The following is a 24,727-nucleotide window of genomic DNA, read 5'->3' as shown; positions in this document are numbered from 1 at the left end:
AGGCGCATCTGACAGCTCAGAACAAAGAGCCCAAGACAGTGCCAGCAGCACACCCGCACCAGCATTGGTGCCAGCAATGCCAATGGCCAATGTTCACCTCAGCAGGCGCATCTGACAGCTCAGAACAAAGAGCCCAAGACAGTGCCAGCAGCACACCCGCACCAGCATTGGTGCCAGCAATGCCAATGGCCAATGTTCACCTCAGCAGGCGCATCTGACAGCACATAACAAAGAAGCCAAGACCGTGCCAGCAGCACACCCGCACCAGCATTGGTGCCAGCAATGCCAATGGCCAATGTTCACCTCAGCAGGCGCATCTGACAGCTCAGAACAAAGAGCCCAAGACAGTGCCAGCAGCACACCCGCACCAGCATTGGTGCCAGCAATGCCAATGGCCAATGTTCACCTCAGCAGGCGCATCTGACAGCTCAGAACAAAGAGCCCAAGACAGTGCCAGCAGCACACCCGCACCAGCATTGGTGCCAGCAATGCCAATGGCCAATGTTCACCTCAGCAGGCGCATCTGACAGCACATAACAAAGAAGCCAAGACCGTGCCAGCAGCACACCCGCACCAGCATTGGTGCCAGCAATGCCAATGGCCAATGTTCACCTCAGCAGGCGCATCTGACAGCTCAGAACAAAGAGCCCAAGACAGTGCCAGCAGCACACCCGCACCAGCATTGGTGCCAGCAATGCCAATGGCCAATGTTCACCTCAGCAGGCGCATCTGACAGCACATAACAAAGAAGCCAAGACCGTGCCAGCAGCACACCCGCACCAGCATTGGTGCCAGCAATGCCAATGGCCAATGTTCACATGCCCACAGGATGTTTGGCTTTTCCTTGTATAGTAGTAGTTGTGGGCGTGTATATTAAGTATACAAAACAAACAGACCCGCGCTTGGGTAAATAGGTCTCTCTATTCACCAAATGAACAGAACTACTTTTGATGGAGCCAGAAGGATTAAAAGCGGAGTTTGCACAACTATCTCTGATGCGCACACACAGAATGGTGTGCACCTGCCTTTCTTGGCACACAGCTAGTTTATGTAAATACCAGCAAGCGTTCCACCTTAAAATATAATAAATGGTACAAAGTAAACATTCCCACCCTCTCCCCCCATGAAATTCAAACACACCTATAAAATGGAACAAAGGGGGCTTCATATTATAACCAAGTCTTGCAAGTAAGGCTGGCTTAATGCCTTCCTTCACCTGAACAGAGGTCTCCCCTTAGAACTCGATATCCCAAAGGCTTCAAACGTATTTATTCCAGAGACGCGTCATAACAAGGTAGGTTATTTCTATACCCAGAATATGAATTCAACAAAATAAGACTTCAATATGTGCTTGACCTCAAGACAATACCAATATGACATTCAAACTGATGGGAATATTTAAAACGTCACCCACTAGAGGCAAAAACTTTCTTACAGACAAAATGAGAAGCCTTCTGCTGCTCGGATCCTGGACCATGCTCATGTCCGTTTGATCATATCTTCTGATGTCCACCTCCATCTGGATCTCCTCCAGCTGCAGCAGGAGCTGGAAGCGGCCCTTGTAATTTGAAAACTGCAGATCTGCCGCAAGCAATGACCTGGAAGCACAGCGGGGAATGCAGGTTAGGTCAAGCGGTCAGCACTCATGGGACAGTGTCTTTGATGGCATGGCTGAAATAAAGTGCACAAGAGAACGCCTCTCCTGGTCCAGGCTGAGGCAGTTTAAGCAGGGGCTCCCACTGGGCCAGTTGGGCTGGTGAAGCGAGTCCCACTAAAACAGGATTTATTCCAGCCTTCTATCTGCAGATCTGCCGATCAATAATACCAATGGGGAATACAATGACGGAAGGGTGTGGATGTGAAAGTGAAGGATGAAGAATGGACAGATGGGAAGAATAAAGTAACATTGATGGAAGAAAGGATTGGTGTATATATTGATGGATGAACGGATTGATAAAAGGGTGAAATGATGAATGGATGATTGGAAGGGTTTGCTTGCTTTACCTTTATTAGTGTGATTGAAGATGTGGTTCAAATGGGGGTGTTTAAAGGTTCTGGCTAGTCCCTTTACGTCAGACCTATTACAACACCAAAACTCCTACGACCGCATTCATGATTTCCTGAATTTCTGCTCCCCAAGGTACAGATGCATTTATACTTAGCAAAGGTAGAAACTCTTTATTTCCTGGAGCTGGGCACATTTTCTTTGCATCCGCTACAATGTCAGTAAATTAACAAAAGTACAGTAAGTGAACCTCACTTCAAGAATTTCCTTGCATGTGTAAGTCATGCATGCCTTTGCTATTTTTACACTAGCCATGCCCAGCCTAAATGTCTTTCAACATGTTTTTATGGAAGCCTACAATGGCAACCCTGAAAAAGTCGCCATTGGCTGGACTAAACTCCAATTTTACATTACCTCTCTCAATTTCTCCCACTGGTCCTTACACCAAAACAGGATTACACAGTTTTCAAGCCGATTTGGACAAACATCAACTTCCCTTTACAGGTTGTACCTTTCGAATTGCGCATGAGCATCCAACTGAATTATTGCACGAAGCAAGAAATAAAATGGGTCCGTTTTCAGAGACGGATTAGTCCATTCATCTTGTGGCAGATCGAAGTAGTCCTATATATTATTTTCATAAATAAACACAGGCCACACAATGGCACCAGACAACGTGGCCACTGAGGATGAATTTCCAGAGATGCATTTAATGGAGCCTAGACATGGTGCCATACAATAACAGAAGAGCACCGCACACATTCTGGGAACATTCCTTACTGGCAAAACCCACTCTCGTTTGAAGATCATTGGATCTGCTCGCGTACCAGCCCAAGACATTCAGCGGATACACGCCAACTCTTTCACTGCTTTTTCTGCTCTCCAGCCACCTCAGTGGTGCTTTTTTCTAATCACCATCTCCTCGTTCTTGCTATTTCCTGGAAACTAATGACTAACCTTTCATTTTATTTTTCCCCACTGTAAGTTACCTAATGTTCCCTTTCTTACTCTTTTCTGCTAAATGCAACCCATTATTTTGTTTATTTGTAGAATATTTTAATGTAGTTTTATATTGTGTTTTAGGTCCCTTGCTCTCCCCAAATTAATTGCCTTTGAAACGATGTAACTTAAGTATATTCCTTTTAATTCCGTTACTGTATACAAATTAGCTGTTTCTATTGTTGCTCTTTTCAAATAAATGAATGCCACTCACGGTTCTTAATTATCTATGAACTTAGTGTGGGTAGAGGATAAGGGCCTGCCGAATTCCTCTGTATTTAAGTTTTGAAATCGTTTTCTTTAAATATTTACTTTTAATTGAATGCAATATCATACATATTTTATTATCTGTATCCTGCTTCGTTTAATATTTGGACATAATAGACCAACATTAAAGTGAATCAGGATATGCTAAGTACTCGCCAAAGATGAAATGGTGACTGAGCAAAGGGCCAATAATGAAATGGCAAGCAACAAAAAAAATATAATGAAGAAATATTATGAAAAAGAATGTCTACCCATCTTGGTGAAATCATAGGCTGACCTCATCCTTTACTTTTTTGGTCTCGCTTAGCGTAGCCGCGCGAATGCTCTGCCATCGCTTTGCGAGGCATACAGTATATACTTCAGTGTGGAAGCTCCGCCCACTCTCTGCCCATTGGCTTTGTGTTAAATGCTGCCTTCCGATTGGTTTGAGGCTTGTTAGTCCCTCCTCATTCGTCATTTGTATCCTTTCACGGCTATCAGCCCCTTTACTTCCAACAGTATTTTTCTTTCCCTGCGTTCCCCCTCCCCTCCCACAGTCCGTGACTTCTCAGACCACACCAGCCCCCCTCCCTGCTCCCGTGCCTGCCTTCTTCCCACCCGCACTTCGGATTCTAGTGTAATAGGTCTCCCGTAAATGCGAGTCCTATTGCATTCTCAATGCTTGCTTATCAAGTCCTTTCTGTGACGTGGGAGGCGGATTGGCTATACCGGCATGCCTCTGTTTGCACTTGCGTCTCACTGGTTTATTAGAGTCATTGTGCGCGGCTCTCCTGGCTCCGACGCCTCCTTCCGACAGGTGAAGAAAGACAGTGAAAGATGAGGCCAGAATATAGGAGTCAGGCCGGAAACTCCGGAATTGCAAGAAGGCACAGGAGGCGGCAAGGCTGTTTTTAAATATATATACGTGGTTTTTATTGTAGCCCGCAGATGTTTGAGCTTCCGAACATTAAAGAGAGCGTAAATAATCTTTAATCGGTGCGTCGGCGCCATACTCAAATTGGCTTTTTATAAGTGGTCCATTTATTTGCCACATGCGGCCCGTTCCCTTCTTTGTGCGCGCATACTCCATGCCTGCAGCAGAGGTCTTCATGCACAGTCTTTGAGTGTCGTGCCTGAACGCATGCACACCCTGCGTCTGCCGACGAGGATTTCATGGATACCTCTTCTGGGTGCGACAGCTGAGCGCACGCACACTCCGGATCTGCAGAAGACTGCTTCAAGGGGGCACCTTTCTAAGCGGATTGCTGGCGCGGAGACACCCTTGCCTGTTCCTGGCGGCTTCCCTGGGACGGTCACGCTGTTGGTCTCCCCTGCCGCCGACGGAGTTCACGGCCGCAGTTGGGGGAGACTACAGCTCCCAGCAGGCTTGGCGCCACCACCACCGGACATCCGCCTGCTTTCGCGCCCGGAGGCGCTCAAGAAGGGGGGGCTCCCTCGGTGGAGCGGGGGCACCTTTCTAAGCGGATTACTGGCGCAGAGACACCCTTACCTGTTCCTGGCAGCTTCCCTGGGACGGTCACGCTGTTGGTCTCCCCTGCCGCCGACGGAGTTCACGGCCGCGGTTGGGGGAGACTACAGCTCCCAGCAGGCTTAGCGCCACCACCACCAGACATCCGCCTACTTTCGCGCCCGGAGGCGCTCAAAAAGGAGAGGCTCCCTCGGTGGAGCGGGGGCACCTTTCTAAGCGGATTACTGGCGCAGAGACACCCTTACCTGTTCCTGGCAGCTTCCCTGGGACGGTCACGCTGTTGGTCTCCCCTGCCGCCGACGGAGTTCACGGCCGCAGTTGGGGGAGACTACAGCTCCCAGCAGGCTTAGCGCCACCACCACCGGACATCCGCCTACTTTCGCGCCCGGAGGCGCTCAAAAAGGAGAGACTCCCTCCGCGTCGCGGGACGCGCGCGGGCGGCGCCGGGCTAAGCCCGGGCAAAGGGCGGGCCCTCTGAGGTCCTCAGAGGTACGAGGAGGACGGGACGGGGCCACCTCCTTTCATTCACTTATTTGTTACAACTTGAAGGTACTGTTCATTGGTCCACTGGCCATTCCTCATTTGGGAACTGTGGGTACTGTTATTATTTCCGGGACTATCTGCCTTATAACCATAATGTTTGCTATGTGACATTGACACTTGTATCTGTAGTCCTGCGTAACAACCCAAATCGCAGAACAGGGGCTATTATTTGTCAGCATGGCCCCAAGAGGCACCCGCAGCAAAACTGCTGCCGCTGTGACTGGCCCCATTGACGTTTTTATTTCTAAGGCTAATGATGCCATCAACCAGGGCATAAACCTACTAGAACGCAGGGTATCACAAGACTTGGCGCATGCCAAACGTTCCTCGCTTGGCCTCATTGCTACCGCCATTACACCTGCACAAATTATGCCTAATAACATCAGACCCTTACTTGATGTATGTGCTGACATACACACCATTCCTAGCGAGGTTAACCTCTCAGCCTCAATTCCCCTGTTAGACACAGATACCGACACTAGCACAGACTTGGAAAAAACGCCTGAGTTACTAATTAACCCCTCTCCCAAAGTACAATCTGCTGATAAAACCAGGCATGCTAGAGGTAGGCGTGAGGGGGCAGTTCAAAAACTGAAGTTACACGCATCCAAGCCCCGGGTAACTACGATCAGGAAATATGGCCGGGCACAAAGGAAACCTGGGAAAAATACCAACTTTGTCCCTGGAAATAATCATAACGTGACTAAGGTTACGGTAACACCCCAGAGGGATGATAGTGAAACTGTTCAGCAGGGCAGAACAACGAACACTAACGGAAATATAGACAAGGCATATGACCCCCTGTTGGAAAGACTGGGGGATTTATTAAGCATTTATCTATCCCCAATCGAAAATAGGCTTGCTCGATTAGAAAAACAGCTAGATGAATTGAGCAACCCTCTTAAGATTTTCCTAGAGGGAGGTCCTGCAATCAGCATAAAAAATAGTAACCCTACCAATATAGTAGGCCCCAAAACAACCAACCTACAAGTACCCCCAGTCGCCCCAAACAATGCAGATAAAGTGGTACCTGTTGCGCTGGCCAATGGCCCAATTACTAAACAAAAAACAGCAATACCACACACTAATAGCAAATCCACAGATAAAAGAAAGGATCCTGGCACCAATACCACCGCGAATACCACACTCCCAATTGCGAGTACCACAGGTCACCCCTCAACTTTTACAAGCAATCCTATCTTGACCCAACCCACCCCAAAACCGCCCAGACAAGTTCCGGCTCGCATTAATCTTCCTCCGGAATGCGGTGCATATGTATTAGTGTTAGTAAATGTTACTAAACTAAGAGAGGATCAGGATGAAAATCCCATATCACTCAAAAATAAAACCCTGCACTGGCTAATTACTAACTGCAATTACCCGATTGATGGTGCAAGGGAGATTATTAACACACAGCGGGTGGGCTGGATTGGACCCCTTAGGAAAAAATTTGAGGGTGACTGTGTCATTATTAGTTTTAGAACACCACATTGGGCAGAGAAAACATTAGTCAACGCCCCTTTACCATCGCCATGGGAATTTAACACCACGCTCCTTCCCTTAGGATATTTTTATCGACACCTGATACCTCCAGAACAAGCCACGGCTAACCCTCCCAACAATTTCCCTATTAATTTACACCAAGAGACGAATTTTGGTGCAAGGGTCAAATCACCCTTTTTTGCCCAAAACCAGAACCTAAATGCCGCCTTTTCCAACAACCCCAATTGGCATCCACAACCTCTAATGCCAATCCTTACCGCCAACCACCCACAACATTTTCAAGCCCCAACTATGCGCCAGAGCAACCACAGGGATAGGTCTTATCCAACCCCTAACTCATTCCAGTTTGCACAGACGACACAAGTCAGGCCAATGTACAATATCCCAACTTTCAATCGGTTCGACTATCTATCATCATTAGACGAACAGGATTGACTGAGCATACCCCTTAATAATGAATCATGCAAGAATGTTAAAGCTTGTAACCAAGAGGATGCTACAATCATAAATTCACTTGCATTACTCCATGCTAAAACAGTAGCCCCAGAAATCATATTATCGGATAGTACTCCGACCATTTCAAACGAACCAACTATCTATGATAATGGGAATACTAGGTGCACATTTATTAACCAGGGGTTCAAACATGGCCTATCAATCCTAAGCTGGAATGTCGCAGGCTTAGAATCCAAGCTCTCTGACCCTGCTTGGACCGAACTAATTAAGGACATAGACATACTCATGTTCCAAGAGACTTGGGCTGTTGATAACCTGTATATCGAAGGCTACCACTGTTTCAGCCTGACATCTCTAAAACCTAGCTTTGGCCGAGCGGTGGGTGGACTCTTTACGGGGATTAGAATTTTGGCAGGCGGTACAATTAATGTTTTGAAGTTAGACAACCTTGCTAATTCCAACATTCAAATTCTGGAATACAAATTGAAATCAAAGACCATAATCTATTTAATCAATTTTTATAACAATGATTTTAATGGTGTACCGAACAAAAATGTTGTTGCTTTGTCTAAGGTTTTAAATATAATTGATTGTTCCATGTCAGTAGATACTAAGACCAGTATTCTGATCGGGGGAGATTTTAATGTGAAACTTATAGATAACTATGGATCCACTAACTTTGATCACTGTAATGACCGCAGGGGTTTGGAACTGATTAGCATACTCTCTGATTTTAACCTTGTTGACGTAATGAGTGTAGGGTATGATATGAATTTTCCCTACGCCCCTACGTTTAAGGGCAGGGATAACGGTTCAATTATCGATTACATTTTTACATCACCTGTGTTAACGGACTGTTTAATCAAATCTTCTGTGGTGCAAACGTCCTTCAGCGATCATAATCCTTTGTTTGCTATTTTTAACCTCGCACCCAGTCCGATTTTTATGAATTTAAATGGAGCTAGGGATATCACACCCTCAATTGATGGCCTTCGCCTTAAATGGAGAGGAATTGATTGCGGGGCAATTATAGATACGATTCAGGAGGCATATCCGGATCTATTGAAATGTCTCTCCTCCCCTAGTACAAATAATGAAGAACTGATTACTGCTTTTGAAGCTTTATGCACCAATATAAAAACTCTCCTGTCAGTCCCACTCTCTACTGACCACAAAGAGCCACGGTGGTTTGATACATCTTGCTCCGTGGCCAATAGAGAGTTAAGAAAGGCCCTCTCTGCCAATCCCAGGTGTAAGGACGCCGTTCGAGCCGCCAGGAAAAACTATAAAGATAAAACATCGAAAAGGAAGGCAAATTTGCTCTCCGATCACTGGGATAAGCTGGTTATCAGCGCCAATCTGGGCGGCAGCGGCCCATTTTGGACGGCAGTTAGGAGAACGAGGGAAATGGGCAAAGAGCTTACTAAAATTAGTTGCAACATAACCAGTACAGCCTGGGAGACCCATTTTTCTAATATTTATGCTGCCCCCTCTGATGAGCAACCTCTCCCTAAACTGAATCAAACAGCAGGCTTAGAGATTTCGGACTTAGAAGTCAGGAAAGCTATCAAAGAGAGCCTAGGCAACAAGGCGCCCGGGCCAGACGGCCTCCCTATAGATATCCTTAAATTTAACGTTGATCTTTGGACACCAATACTCCTAAACATTTTTAATAGTCTCCCTCATGTAGCCATGCCTGCCACCTGGGCTACTAGTATTATTGTCCCCATTTATAAAAAGGGAGACAGATCTGACCCAGTAAACTATCGTCCCATCTCCCTCCTGGACAATACTTTAAAAATACTAGGACGAATAATTTATAATAGGGTACTGGTATGGGCATCTGATTCTGACTTTTTAGACCCCTGCCAGATGGGGTTTAGGAGTGGGGTAGGAACAGTCGAGCAATGCCTAAACTTAAAATTGATAATAGATAAATATTGCATTGCTCGCTCATCCCCCGCTTACCTAGCTTTTATGGATCTTTCATCCGCATTCGATCTTGTGAATAGATCCAAGCTATGGTTAACTCTCCTGTCAAATGGTCTCGATGCCACTCTTGTTAGATTCTTAGCCTATCTCCATACTGACTTGAAAGCTCGGGTACGTATTGGTGTGGGCGGAGAGGTATCGGGAGCCATTAAGATAGGGAGGGGGGTGAGACAGGGGTGCGTCTTAGCACCCCTGCTGTTTATCATTTATATTAATGGCTTGTCCAACTGTTTAAAGAAAGCTACCCCCGATGTCCCAATCATTTTAGGAAATCCCTTGCCCGTACTTTTATATGCAGACGACGCTGTCCTTTTGGCACGCACACCAAACGCCTTACGTCTGCTTGTACATAGTTTTGTAAATTTTATGGAGGGACTGGATTTGAAAGTTAATTTTAAAAAGTCTTTTATTATGTCTTGTGGGCCGGGCAAAAGGAAACTCGGCACTATTCAAATTGGAACAGATAAACTCGAATCTGTCCATAAGTTCCCTTATCTGGGGCTGGTTTTCGCTGCGAACGGCTCCTGGAGTGGGCATGTGGCCCACGCCACGAGCAAGTTCTCGAAAGCCAACAACTCCGTCCTGAGTCTCCCACGCCCTAAGAAAATCGGCGCCACTAAAGCTATTGTTCAAATTTTTAAATTACAGTGTTCCCCTGTTGCTACATATGGAGCCGAAGTTTGGGGATCGGCCAGCAGCATTGGTATTCAAAGAGAGGAAAACCGTTTTTGCAGGAAATTGCTGGGAGCACCAATTTCCTCTTCCAATTTCATCTGTCATAACGAACTTAACCTCCCATTCATAAACGACTTTATTAAAGCAAGACCAGCACTCTTCTGGATTAGAATCTGGAGGAATGAGGCTGCTGCCCTTACGCAAAACATCATTAGGGACTGCCTCAATAGTGATAATGGCATACAGATCCCCTGGTTCAAAGACGTTTTTAAAACATTTAATGAAATTGGAAGAGGTATTTTGTTTACTGAGCCAACGGCTATTGAACCAAAGGACAAACATGAGGTTCAAAAGGCACTCTATGCACTTTATCGTAATGAACGGCTTGGAATTGAACTACAGAAATCAGGGGTCAAAAAATACATTGGTAATGGTCTCTGTATGCAAATCATGCCACCCTACCAATCACTGCCTATGTCAAATTGGGAACGATCTCTACTGTTTCGTCTAAGGGCAGGAACTGTTAAATTTCTGCTCTCTTTTCCTCTGGGGTATCAACACCATACTGTCCTTACCCCCTGCCCCTGTGACGGTACAAGCACTCAAGATGATTTGCACTTTCTGTTTTTCTGTAAATATTATGTGAGATATACCAAATGGCTTTTAACCCCATATTTTAGAAAGCTCAGACCTCTTACACTTCAGGAATCCTACATGCTGCTGCTCACCCTGGACAATGATGAACTGACATTTCGCACTAGCACTTTCCTAAGACTAGCCATACGTGCACGCAAGACTATGGAAAGTCCTTGTAATCAGATCTAGTCAAAAAATACTACTGCTAAAACCTCATAAGTTAATGGAATTTACTGTTTAACCTTTGTACGAATTGCTTTGTTACTATGAAATGTAAATTATTTAACTGTTTTGTATTATGTGTATGTATATGTTTTTTGATGTGTCGGTACTTTTATGAATTTTAACAAATTCGAATAAAGGTCTTTTGAAACTTGAAACTTGACTGCTTCACGCACACCCCTTCAGGAGTGTGACACCTTAACACATGCATACACCGCGGTGTTTAGACAGGCATTAATCACAACAACATTACATCTGTGTTTTTTAGAAACAAAACTCTTTTATATGTCTCTTTTGTGTGCAGCCTTGTCTTAAAAAACAGTGGGATATCCTCTCTCTCTGTTTCTCTAGTCCCTGCTTTACCTGTGTAAGGTGCAAATGGCTAGAGAGGGATCTGTTTTTCAGCGGTGCTCAACAGAACTTCAAAAACTGATTCATGAATCCATAAACAAGGCCAAAATAAACCTGACATCTGTTTGAATGCATTATTTATTTATCCCTTCGGACTTACTTAAGTTCAACATGTTGCAAATTTTTAATTGGTATAACGGAAGGCTGCCTTTAGAAAAATATACAAAGATTTGTATATTTGCACAGCTTTGACGTGGTGCAATCATTTTAAACCAGATTTTGCAACATGTTACCTGGGCTAGAGCGGTGGACTTCAAGCTGGGGAACCGGGTTCGAGTCTCGGCAACGACGCTCAACATCCTGTGATTCTGGGCAAATCACTTAATCTCCCCGTGCCCAACAAAAATGAATCTGTCCATGTGTAACAAAACCGGTGCTCATGAGCGCTCTGATACCTGATATCTTCGGGTCAAGTTTGCGCTATATAAAACTCTTTAAAAAATCTTTGGATCATACTTTGCTGGGTGCTATATAAGATGAACAATGTCTCCGGAGAGTCATTCAAAACTGTATTTTTTCAACTCTTGCCTTCACTTGTACATCGTTGTATTGCTTTGCGAAACCTTGACGTTACATAAATCCACATAGTTACATACAAAATTAATTAATTGTGCATATTCACCTGTGAATTTCACTGGTGAGCTAGCCAGTGGGTCTGAGGACCTTGCCACGTGGGTCTGTAGAGAACTTGCAAGTGATGTTTCGTTCTGCCTCATCCTTTCATTTATCTGAGGTGGAAGAGTCAGTATACTACACCTATGTGTCCTTTCCATACCCCACTCTTCCCCAACCTTTGTCCGTATGAGGTTAACAATTTCAATACCGTTAGGTTTGGTAAAAATAATGTAAGGCTGACAACAAGCAGTATAGAACAGCAAATTGACATGAGGTTTTTTGCATTGAACATATTTTGCGCCCAGAAGTAGCAAAACAATTCACAACAGCAATGTTGTGGCAATTACTAGCATATTAGACTTGCAGTCAAGGTGCGTGCACAGCTGACATCTTGTCCTGTGTCTCATACAGGACACTTTCAGTCACATAATAGGTGGAGCGGCGTCTGATTGGTTGCTCTGATTGACATGTTGAGAGTGTGTACATGTGAGTGGAGTCCAGCATCAATAGGAACAGTTGCAGCTGGCTAGACCATCGTCTTTGAGGCTGAGCACAAAGCAGATTGCATAGGGCTGGGATGGTTTAAGATGGAGTTGTACTGCAGTACCACTGTTTCTCCACGGAATAGTGAGCCTTCAGGTCTCACTCCTTAGGACAAGGTGGGTGCAAAAAGGGGAGATAAACACCCTGGAGCATCAGTAGTCAGTTACGATCCAGGATTCCATCAACCTGGAATCTTTCAGGTGCTAAAGCGAAGTTTACTATTCTACCTGCAGTCCGCAGATTTGTGAGAAAGTGCAAGTTTGGAGGGCTTATTTATAATCCAACTCACCACCTGGAATATTTTTAGGAAAGTTAAACATTCTGCACATATTTTAAAACGGAGTTAAAATGTTGAAATTTAGCAAAGTCGGCAGGTACTGCTCTCAGGGTGCCAATGAGGGCAAAAAGCTATGGATCAATCAATCATGGCATTTGTAAAGCGCACTACAAACCCGCGAGGGTCTCAAGGCGCTAGGGGGGGAGGGGGAAGCTGCTACTGTTGGAAGAGCCAGGTCTTCTGAAGGTCTTTGGTCTAGATGATGTATTTATTTATTTTAGAAGGACAGCCGGATTACCAACAGAGTGCATTGTTGACCACTGATAAATTAATTCAGTTCCCTTACAAGAAACGTTGAGGTGATGTTGATCGGATATGAAAGTAAAAATTCTTGAAGGGGTTTCTTGCCAAGTCACCTAAACAAGTGCACACTAGCATAGTAACCAATATGAGTAGTAAATAACTATTTGAAGAGAAAAAGTAGGTCTACTAAAATAGTATTCCTTGACCAGATACTTTGTGGGTATAAATTGGTCCCATATCTTAGAATCTGAAAATTATAAATGTTCCTTTGTTTAAGGAGCTATTGAGGTACCAATCCAGCCAGTCCGACTTGGCTGACAATCATTGAAGTGGGGTGACTAGACGTCCCGGTTTTGCCCGTACACTCCCAGGTTTTAAAGACTGTTCAAACTTCCCGACAGTTTCTAACAAAACAGACATGGCCCAGTTTTTAGGTCGAGCATTCAAGACCTCTTGTATATACTTCAGTATATACTTTAGTATATATACTTTAGTATAACTTATATGTGTATGTTCTTTGTGGGCTCTGGAGATCAGCCCTAGGACTTTTCTGCTTCCGCTTAGGGACTTTCTTTTTTGTTCAACTGCCTCTATTTAACTGTCTTGATAGAAAATAACCAGCAGAGGTCAGTAAAATACCAGAATTGCTTTCTGCTGAGCAGACCCTCCAGGATTTCGCGATTTGCAAAAAAAACGCGAAATCGGCAGTTTTGTAAAAATGAAGCAATTTTTACAAAACTGCCAGCGAAAATTAGAAAATGCGCCAAAACGCTGAAGGTCCATACGAATTTCATCTTAAAGATGTAGATTTGTGAATCCAGAGGGAAATTGAAAAGCCGTCGATACATGGATGCGGGGGCAGGTATGTATGTTTTACCCACAGTGACAGATTCAAAGGGCTTCAGCCCCTTCCCTCCCCCGTCGTGTGTGTCAGTCCGGGCTGAGACAGCTTTCCGGGCTGGCGACCGTCTTAAGGCAGCCGCACCCGAGTACTTTACAGGTCTTTAAAAGACCATTCACTTGTTAACTAGGCTTTGTTCTGTTTTCACCCCTTCTTACAGCCCCCTGCACCTCCACTCTGCCTATTGGTGTAGGAATTAGCGCCCCCCCCCAAAAACAATTTGGCTCTAGTTGCGTCTCTGCACAGTTGTACGCACACACCGAAGCAGGCATAAAATCCTTCATTTGCACGCACACTCCACGTTGAGGGGATTGATAGGTCCGAAATACACTTATTCTTGCTGACTGGCACAATAAAACCATTGCTGCCCTGGTGAATGCAACATTGAAGGAATCTTTTAATAGCCGGTTTTAGCACACCAGGCTTGCATGCAAACATTAGATTACTACAGGCCTGGTGTGCAGCATGCCCACGGACACGTACTCTTGTTTTGCACATCATTGGTGCTTGCATTTGCCACGGTTATTTATGGCATGTGTCTGCAAAAAGGCATCCGTGATATGGTTGAGTCCTTTACACCACTTTCAAGAGGGCCGGCCAGACGAGTCTCAGCTGAGGGGGTTGTGAGCTGTGATTCATTCAGAAGCCATTAAGCCATCGAGCATTCGAAGCAGGAAGCGTAAACACGGAGCTGCGTTACATTGCAGCGCAGGCTTGTGTTAGCAAGTACTTGTGGATCTTGGGGTAGGATATATTCGAAATTAATGTTGCTTTTTATGACATGCTCAGAGATTAACTCTTTGGTCATTATAGCATTGCCTCTCCCTTCTTTCTGTATATATGAATTAATAACACGCAATCGCTGCCTAACATGGTTCCAAATCTGCAGCAGCCATTTCAGATGGGAACAGCCCACGGTGACAGTGCAGTCTGTACATCCAGAGTCAGAAAGACAGTACAGGAAGACTAGCAGAATTAGCTTGAGGGACAAATGTTACAGTATTAGTTTCCTTGGAAATACAGCTATCTGAATCAAGGTGCTGTATGGTCCCACAAGATTGGGGGGCATCAGTGGCACCCTCAATTCTTCAAATTGACGTGGGTAGGTGATCAGAGGTGGGCAAGTCAAAATGGCACACTCAATTGCTTTTAGTTTACCCGTGAATTAGTCAAATAGTCTCTTGAGTGCTGGGTATGTACAGAGTTTGTGATGCTGAAATTGACCTAATCTCCAAATTCACTACAGCAGTAGTGGTATACACTGAACTGCCAAGTGGATTGGGAAGCACTTTATCCTTACGGTGAACAGTACGCAAAGAGTCCTTTTTTACTTTTCCCTGGGTGTGAGCTGAGAAAAGTCAGTCAAAGGCTTCACAGAATTAACTGGATCTGAATTAATAGTTACAAGTTCATGTGTAATACAAGGATTAACTCTCCTCCATCAAGAGGACCCAGATGTATTTAATCCACTCAGGTTGCTTGATTCAGTACTGGGGCCGGCGAAGTCTGATGCTGGTAGAGCCTGCTTATCTGCCAGCAAAACCTGTTTGGTGACCCCTAGGCTTTCCTCAACATTACTGATCTCATGGTTGAGGGCCCCCATAGCACTAGTTAAAACATTTGCAAAAGAGGGTGCCTGAGGAAGAGGTGTACTGCCTCTCCGATCCAGAGGCAGCGGTGCCCCGACACGATGCATGCATGGGCACTAGAACATCCCAGGGAGAAATACAGCACACTCCCACAAGGTTAGGACTGGAGCTGTGCTTCCGTAGAGCGGCAGATCCTTTAAACATGCCTATTACAAGTGGAATACTCTGCTAAAACAGTCTCCATTGGCTTCAGGCTGAAAATGAATGATTATGAGTAAAATAAAGTGCCGCAAAAATGCCGCTAAATTTCCATATTTGTGCCGCTAAATTTGCTAATCCATGCCGCAATATCCGGGGGGGGGGGGGGGTCTGGCTGAGGGACTTTCTTTTTTTAATTTTTCTGGCAACTGCCTCTTTTTAACTTTCTTGATAGAAAACGACCAGCAGAGGTTAGTAAAATTCTAGAATCACGTTCGCATTCTCTAGATTCCAGTCCACAGAAATCATCTTCCACGAGCACCCGTAGACAATAATATTTTTTTCAAATCTTGTATTTTCAGTGCTATGACCACCGAAGGCCCTGACAGAGCTTTGGACTATACCATTTCCCGCTGAAAGGCAATATTTCTCTCCATGTGTTCCCATACCTGGCGTGTCACGCCGTTTGGTGCTTACATTCCCTCCATCTTAAAGAATAGTAGATGTTTCAGCATCGTGCTGCATAGCTAACTACATATAAGGTCCTAAAGGCGAGACCAAATGCATTGCAAATGCTTGTTTCTCTAGCACCCACTAACCACGAGGTGAAAATGACATACTAGGGCAGAAAGGCTTTTTACTCCACCGGGCCTTTCCTCAGTGGGCTGCAGCCCTTGGAGGCCGGTTTTGAAAGTCACTGGGTGCATTTGTCACTTTCCCCAACTCCCCCAGGTTATCTACTGAAGGCATACAGAGGCTTCAAAAGAGAGAGAAATGAAGGGGAGGGTAAAGAGAAAGCGACCAGAGAAGGAGGAGAGGGGAAAAAAGGAGATAGAAATAATGAGTGGATGGAATGAGAAATTGTCTGAGGAGACAAAGGGAGCGGGTTGTTTTGAGCATTAGGCTAAGCGGCGGCGCGCCCCTGTGACACCAGAAGAGCGCCAGGTGGCGCATTTAAACAGAGCGGCCCCCGGCAGGAGCGGGGGTGCTTTTACCTGGACATTGCAGGACGCGGGAGAGTCCGGGTCAGCGGCAGTATCTCGGGGGCAGCACAAGTGAAGGCCGACATCGCCAAGAGTCACCAGTGCCCGAACCACTCACGCCGCCGCCCCGGGACTACACTTACCGGTAGGCTAAGCGACGGCGCGCCCCTGTGACACCAGAAGAGCGCCAGGTGGCGCATTTAAACCGCGCGGCCCCCGCGTCACGGGACGCAAGCAGGACGCCGGGCGAAGCCCGGGCAAAGGGCGGGCCCTCAGAGGCCAGAGGTGGCTGGGCTGGGCCATGGACCTTGGCTCCGTCTCAAAGAATTTATAAACTAAGTGAGTCTCTTATATTTTGTCACTAGAGTAAAGTGCCTGTGTTTACCTATTTTGGTTATTCGCGTTGTATTGTGGCATATAGGCAAGTTGGACCATGTCTAAGTCTAAGACCGACAAAAGTGTATCTGGGCTAGGAACCATGGACAACTACCTGGTTAAAAAGGTGATCCAAATTAATAATGAGTGAAGGGCCTCATTAGGTCGAGGAGATCATCCTGTTCCACACGAAGAGGTGCCTTTCCCACCGATGGACCAGGCTGTAATTGATATCCTGGAGGGGGGCAATAGGGACACCATTACGGCTGAAGCACAGGTCCATGCTGATTTAAATGATGTCCTACCTGACATAATTAACGAATCAGCAGAAGAAGAAGAGCTACCACCCTCCCCAAGGCCAGTGAGACTATGCAGAAAGGCACAAACTAAACGTGGGGGGAAGAATAGCAAAAAAAGAGCTGAAAAAGGCCATTCTGTCTCGATTAGCGCTGTGACTATAACTGATCGACAGGAAGGTATAAGTGTGGTTGGCACAAATCTAAACATAAATACGGAGCAACTTGCCCTTTTAACTCATTCCTTAGAAGCAAAGATAGAGGCAAAAATCATAGAGCCGATGAAACCCCTGATATCTAAAATAGATACAGTGGCACTAGAAGTTGAGAGATTGGGTGGGCTGCTAGCAACACACCTGGCCTCAGCAGCGGCAGGAAGATCTAAGGTGGTGGACAAGAGATCAGTTGCTGAGGGGCAGGGAGCTGGTAGAGCAAACTTACAGCAAACCATCCAACCAACATCTGTAATTGAGCCAGCCCCACTTGAGTCTATCCCTCCAACCACTCAGAATAAAAAGGCCACAGTAGATCTTGAGGGAACGCCAGCTCCCAGGTATGCAAAGAAAAACCGCTAAGCTAACCTCCCTCCTGATTGCGCACCTTATGTGGTTGTTCTTACAAATGTCCCCCCCATTGAGTGTCATCCTCATCAGGCCCATGAGGAACCCCATGATTCATTAAAAAATAGAACAGTATCATGGTTGAATAAAAACTGTGGGTTTCCAGTCACAGTTGCTGACCAAATATTGTCAACAAGGAGGGTGAACTGGATTAGAACATCCAGAAAATCAGCAAATGGAGACTGTATTATTGTTAATTGTAAGCATCCCCAACATGTTGCCACAGTTTTATTAAGAGCGGCATCCTTAGTTTATAACGTGAATAGTATATGTGTACGCCCACTTGGTTACTTCTATACCCATCTGATTAAAGACACACTGAATTCTGGGTCATTTCGACCATTCACTCCTATTCAGCCACCGACCCCTAATGGAGCATATTTGTACAATGTTGGTAATCAGTGTGGGAAAGGGCTCAATCTTGTAACGCAGAATAGATTTGATACTCTCTCAGATCTAGAGTCATGCGATTGACGTGAGGAATTTGTGGGACAGGATAATGGGAGATTGGAGGAAGTGGGATGCGCAGAGACAATCCGGGCAAAAATGAGTCAGAATAATGTAATCTCATGGAACATTGCGGGTCTGGGCACTAAGATGGAGGATTGCAATTGGATTAGGTACATTAAGCAGTACCAAATCATCTGCTTGCAGGAGACTTGGTCTATTGACTGTAACCATTTTCTCGAAGGGCACAAGGCTTATTATGTCCCTGCAATAGCAACTATTAGGGGCAGGCCCAAAGGGGGATTGGTTACATTCATCTCGGTTGCATTATCCTGTAAAGTACGTAGAGTCTCAACAAGCAATACTGGAATTATCGGTCTAGTTTTAACGGGGGAAAACTGTATGGCCGGTGTGGTTAATTTTTATAATGCTATTAATTTCTACTCAGCTCCTAGCCAGATAGCAGCATTGAATGTTTTCATCAGTAGTTCTATGAAGGACTGTGCCCATAATCTTCTGATTATGGGAGATTTTAATGTTCATCCCTGCGGGGACCCTCTCTTTAAAAGTATCACAGATCTGAACTGTCCACGATCCGCGGATTTTCATTTTGAACATATAACTGAGGAGGAACACTTAAATGATATGCTTAATGATCTGGACTTAACGGCGACAATGGCATTGACTGAACCTACTATGCATTTTGAGATACCGACCTTTAAGGGTCATGGGAGGGGAACCTTCATTGATTATGTATTATTAACATCATCAATGCAGTCCTTTGTGGGTTTCTTTACTATTGAAGCCAGTGAGTTCAGTGATCACAACCCACTCACTGTACACTTGAGGGGCCCGTGGTTAGACAAAGAAGGAATGAATCTCTCTTCAGGTAGGGGGGAGTACGACAGATGGGAGACGTCGTTTAAGATGGTCCAAGATCACCCCAGATTTGCTGTACAAAGAGATTAAAGTCACCTGTGCAGATGAGATTACGGTTTGTACGCAAGAAGGTGCACAGCCACACAATGTCCTTAATGCTTTCCAAAGTTTAGCGGATAAGGTTTCAAAGCTGCTGTCAACTCCAGCAAAGAAGTTGGAGATCAAGGGACCTAAATGGTTTAATCATGATTGCTCAAAAGCTGCTACAAATTTAAGAATAGTACTGGCAGCCAAACCAAGGATAAAGGCAGAAGTTCAGCTATGTCGCAAGATATATAAAACTTCTATCGCCCGACACAAGGATTTCCTTAGGGAAGAGGCATGGAGCGAGATTCTGGATCCCTCTACTCTGCAGTGTAGCACTAGATTCTGGGCAGTGATGAGGAAACCTTTTTTGGTCCAGGAGCCTGGTGACTGCTTAGAATGCCATATTCCTAAGGAGGACTGGGAAGCACACTGTAAGAAATTGTACTGTTGCTTGATGGACGAGTCTCTTAGCTCTGCCTTCTCTGTCAGTGGTGAAAATATTAGCTTTAATAGAGGTGAAGTTATTGAGGGCATTGTGGGTCTAACAGCTGGTAAAGCACCAGGGCCTGATGGGATCCCTCCGGACTTCTAAAAGTCCGAGCCTAACTTTTGGGCACCCATATTAGAGTCTGTTTTTAATGCTGCTGTGAAAGATGGGTGCCCGCAATCATGGGGTGTTTCTACAATTGTCCCGGTTTTTAAGAAGGGGGACAAAGGTAGTCCACATTGTTATAGACCCATTTCACTAATAGACTCTATGGTTACAATTGTAGGAAGAATTCTATTGCAGCGACTCTCTGACTAGGCAGAGGCAAAAAACATCATGTCCATTTCTCAGTATGGATTTTGTAGAGGTCGCTCTACAACAATGCCTTAACCTCTTTTTAATATTAAGTAAGTACACTGTAGTTCAAAGGGGTACCATCCATCTCGCCTTCATGGATTTGTCCTCAGCTTTCGACTGTGTAAACAGGGGAAAGCTGTGGCAGTCCATGAGGGAGAAGGGGGTAGACAGTGGTGTGGTTGATTTTTTGGCTGATCTACATAACACCAGAGCGAACGTGAGATACTCCCAAGATCTGAGTGTAACAAATAACTTAAGTATTAGAAAGGGCGTTCGTCAGGGATGTATCTTGGCCCCCTTCCTTTTTAATTTTTATATTAATGAGCTAGATAGCGTGCTACAGAATGTCCCGGCTGACTGTCCTAGAGTCGGTAGGCGGGGAATTCCTATACTTCTGTACGCAGATGATGCAGTTTTAATTTCGAGAACTGAGAAGGGACTTCAATCTCTCCTAGATGCTTTTAAATTGTTCATGACAGATAGAGATCTTTTAGTTAACAATTCCAAATCATTTGTCAAGCAAGTAGGTCAGCAACCAAGGAGGACTTTCACATTTAAAATCGATGAAGCTATAATCCCCTTAACAAAAACGTTCTCTTACCTTGGGGTCCTCTTTGATACCAAACTTAATTGGGCCCCTCACCTTGCAAAAAAGAAAGGAGAATTTGTGAGGGTTAATGCTTCTATTTTTAATTTTGCTGCCAAATTGGGGAAAAAACCCATTTGTGCCATGTTAAAACTGTATAATGCAAAGTCAGTGGCAACTGCAATTTATGGCAGTGAAATTTGGGGGTGTGTTGGTGGCGGGCAACTGCAGATTGCTGATAACTCTTTTTTTAAGCGTCTTCTATGTATCCCTGCAGGCACGTCTAACCTTGTCGTACATGAAGAGCTAAGGACTCAGTATTTAAGTGACATGTTCTCTTTACGTCCCTTGACCTGTTGGCTTAAATTATGGTTGAATCAGGATATACCACGAACGCATTTGATAGTGAGGGATTTTCTGGGTCAGGATAAGGTAACGTGTACCCCTTGGATAAAATATCTGAAATCCAACTTTGCTAGGCTTGGCCGTCCAGAACTGTTTGAATACCAGAGTAAAATTGTAAAAGGGGACTTGGAGCTCATTAAACGGGCCTTCCTTATGGATAGGAGGACCCGGAAGGAAGGTGTGGAGCTCCAGAAACAAAGTGTGAGGAAATTTGCCATGTTGAAAACATGTGAAACTATAGAACCGTACCTGACCGGCTCACTGACCTCCCATGAAAAATTTTGCTGACGAGGTTCAGGTTAAATCTCTTCCATCATCTGTTGATCAGACCAAAAACAGACATTTTTAATAAAGCGGCAGCACCCTGCGGCTGCGACAGAAAGTCTCCGCAGGACATGCTGCATTTTATATTTTTATATAAGTTTTTTTAATTCCCACGCAAGCGCCATTTGGTAACTCTTTTAAAAAAACTTGATTTTACACAAATCAAACCGGCACTAATGTACTAACAACTCCTGCATATTGACAGTATCCTACATATGAAGGAATTTTTAAAATTAACTGTCAAATTGAGGAACTGTCTGGACCAGTAATGATTCACTGTGTATTTTGCACTATGTCCTCATCTTTAGTAATGACTCTATTTTGGGGAAGAAAGTATAGTTATTCACTTTTGGCACTTTACCTGAAATGTGTTTACTTTTTTCTTGTGACATGTATTTTAAATTGTATATGCACTTTTATGGTTTGTAAAAGAACAGAAATAAAGTATTTTATATATCTATACTGCACCAATCTCAGTCCGCGAAGATGAGCGCACAATCGTTTGCAGAGGAGATCAAACCCAGATCCAGGGAGGTCAAAGCTTTATGAATCTCACTAGACCTGCTAGGCCTCTCCAGGAATCAGGCATAGAGATCAAGATTGGCTGCATTACGCGGATTGAGATTTGGATACATTATCCCACAGCATACAAGCATAACGCATTGGAGCTAGGTGGTAGGGCATCACTAATCTTGTTCACTGGAGGATACACGTGGTCTGCAATTCCCGGAGGGTGGCTGTTTCTGCAAATAGCCACCCCTTGGTAGAGAAAGGTACAAGAGGACATTGCTGCCAAAGGTCTCTATTCTTTCGCTGGTGTACCTGGAGTGAAGACTAAAAGTTTTCAGCTGTTGCTGTGTTTGCAACGCCTGGCTAAACCCAAGCAATAGCTCAGGGAGGTAGGACCTCGGGATTGGAGCTGTACGTTTCTCCACATGACCACATCTCTCCTATCCTATCCCATCCCCTCCCAGGACCAAGGCTGCCACAATGTGGACATGCTCATCAGGCGTGCCAAAGGCATACCCATCTGCACCCGTCCATGCCTGGACCGCGCCAGGGATCCCGGTCCTGCCCCCCCTCACACCGCTACCACACTGCGACCCTCCCCACCCACAACCCCAATCAGTGCTCCACACGCTGCTGCCACACCACACAACACTGAAGAAGCATCCTCCTGCACTTTTCATTCCCCTACCCACACCCAACCCTCACCACATCAACAGCACCAAACACTTCACTCTCACACAGTCCTGCAATCATCCACACAACACTCCACTCTCACATGCATGCTCCTCAACACCTGGTCACTCACCATATACCACAGAGATCTGGGACCTGCTGCACGGCAATGTCTCTGACCTACATTTCCTCACGGAAACCTGGCGGATCCCTTCATAGGCACATGACATCAAGAGCCATCACTAGCTGCACAATTTCCAGGCAAGATATACTTCTCAAGGCTGGAGGCGGAATAGCCATCATCCACAAGAACACCATGAACTATACCACATCCACAGATATGATATTCTCCAACATGGAACACGTCGTTCAAACTCCACGTCACAGCCAACTGGACTCTAAGCAACACTTATATACAGGCCACCCTGACCACGCACTAACTTCACTGACACCATCAAGGACTTTGTTGCACCATTCGCCCTTGATGCTAGCAATTGCATCTTATTCGGAGACCTGAACTTCCACCTTGAAGACAACACCTGCCCCAACTCAAGAGCACTGATTGAAGACCCTGGAATCATGGGCCTAGCCCAACAAGTATGTCGGCAGACACCTCCTAGACCCTATTTTCACCAACTTCGACAACATCTGAGTCGACGACCCCACACCAGTCTGTTGGAAAGACCACTCCCCTACGAAGTTCAGCATCCCCGTCCCGGTCTAACGCACATGCACCACCACCAGACCAGCTTTGCTGAAACTGGAACAGCATCACTGAAAAGGACTGGGACACCGTTCTCAACACCCACCAACCCAAACTCAGCAACAGCCTCCCCAAAGTCATCAAGAATTTCAACAATTGCATCACCTCCTGCGCAGACTCCCTGGCAGCCCTCAAACACAGCAATACAACAAGATCCGGACCCCAGGCTATTTAGTATATGGAGCAACTTAAACTGAAGAAACACCTCTGGTAACTATCGGACAGCAAATCGAGAATCAGCTAGCACAATGCAGACAGGAGTACGTTCAATTCCGCCCTAAAATTCTACCACCAAATGCTCCGGATCACCAAATGCACCGCTCTGGCAGACTACATTGATGCCAGCACAAAACGAGACAAAGAAATCTTCGCCATTGTGAAAGATGTCACTTCACCATCAGACGCCTCCAACTTGATCACCCCCTTGAAGGACCTTTGCAACAATCTTCCCTCAATTCTTCAGCAAAATCACTCCCATTTGCAGCAACTTCAGCCAGTAGCCGAATCAGACAGACCTCACCAAACACCCTCAGGCCTTATCCAAAAAACCTTGCTAACTACATGGCCAATGATCATCCTATAAGAGACCGCTCCCACCATGAAGTCTCACCATGAGTGGATACTCTGGAACCCCATCGGACCCCTCCCTCCACCACGCCTACTCCAGAGGACTGCAACCCATTAGAGCCATGCTCACACACATTCTGAATGCTTCCATCTCTTCCGCCACCTTCCCAGATGGTTGGAAACAGGCATCTGCCCTCTCATTGCTGAAGAAACCCTCTGCAGACCCCTCAACACTCACCAACTTTAGACCGATCTCCGTGCTACCGTTCCCAGCCAAGGTCTTAGAGAAAATCCTAAACAGACAACCTCATCTAATACCACAACAACCACCAACTCCTCAACACCACTGTGTCTGGTTTCAGACCCTACCACAGCACCACAACTGCCCTCATCCCCTCCACAGATGACATCCGAATGACTATGGACAGAGGAGAATGAGGGGCCCTCATCCCTCCTGGACCTCTCTGCAGGATTTGACTCAGTCTCCCACCCCTCATCCAAAGCCTACATCATCAGAATCCAAGGAAAAGCACTTCAAAGGATCTGCTCCTTCCTGGCTAGAAGGATGCAGTAAAACAGCCTGGCACCGTACACCTCAGACTCCCTCAACCTCATTTGTGGAGTTCCGCAAGAATCCTCTATGAGCCAGACTCTATTCAACAGATACATGATCCTGTAGCCAGCATCATCTGCTCTCTCAACCTCAACGTCCTCTCTTACGCCGATGATACACAACTCATTCTCTCCTTCATGGGCAAGATGCCCA

General features: G+C 45.5%; 1 protein-coding gene across 7 annotated transcripts in view; it reads right to left on the bottom strand.

Annotated features, from left to right (window-relative positions):
- LOC146869034 (RNA helicase MOV-10-like) overlaps positions 1-24,727 on the bottom strand; it is a 488,182-nt gene that overhangs the window by 309,788 nt on the left and 153,667 nt on the right. For 5 of the 7 annotated variants that reach the window (XM_085599844.1, XM_085645840.1, XM_085612042.1 and 2 more), the window contains one exon: positions 1,436-1,598. The exons of the other annotated variants lie outside the window; for them this stretch is intronic. In XM_085599844.1, the coding sequence (XP_085455970.1) occupies positions 1,436-1,598 (163 nt within the window). The remainder of the gene's footprint in view (positions 1-1,435; positions 1,599-24,727) is intronic. 7 annotated transcript variants of the gene reach the window in all.

This window comes from Triturus cristatus, chromosome 1_1 (assembly GCF_964204655.1).
Source record: "Triturus cristatus chromosome 1_1, aTriCri1.1, whole genome shotgun sequence".
Taxonomy (NCBI): domain Eukaryota; kingdom Metazoa; phylum Chordata; class Amphibia; order Caudata; family Salamandridae; genus Triturus; species Triturus cristatus.
This window is presented reverse-complemented; position numbering and strand designations above follow the sequence as displayed.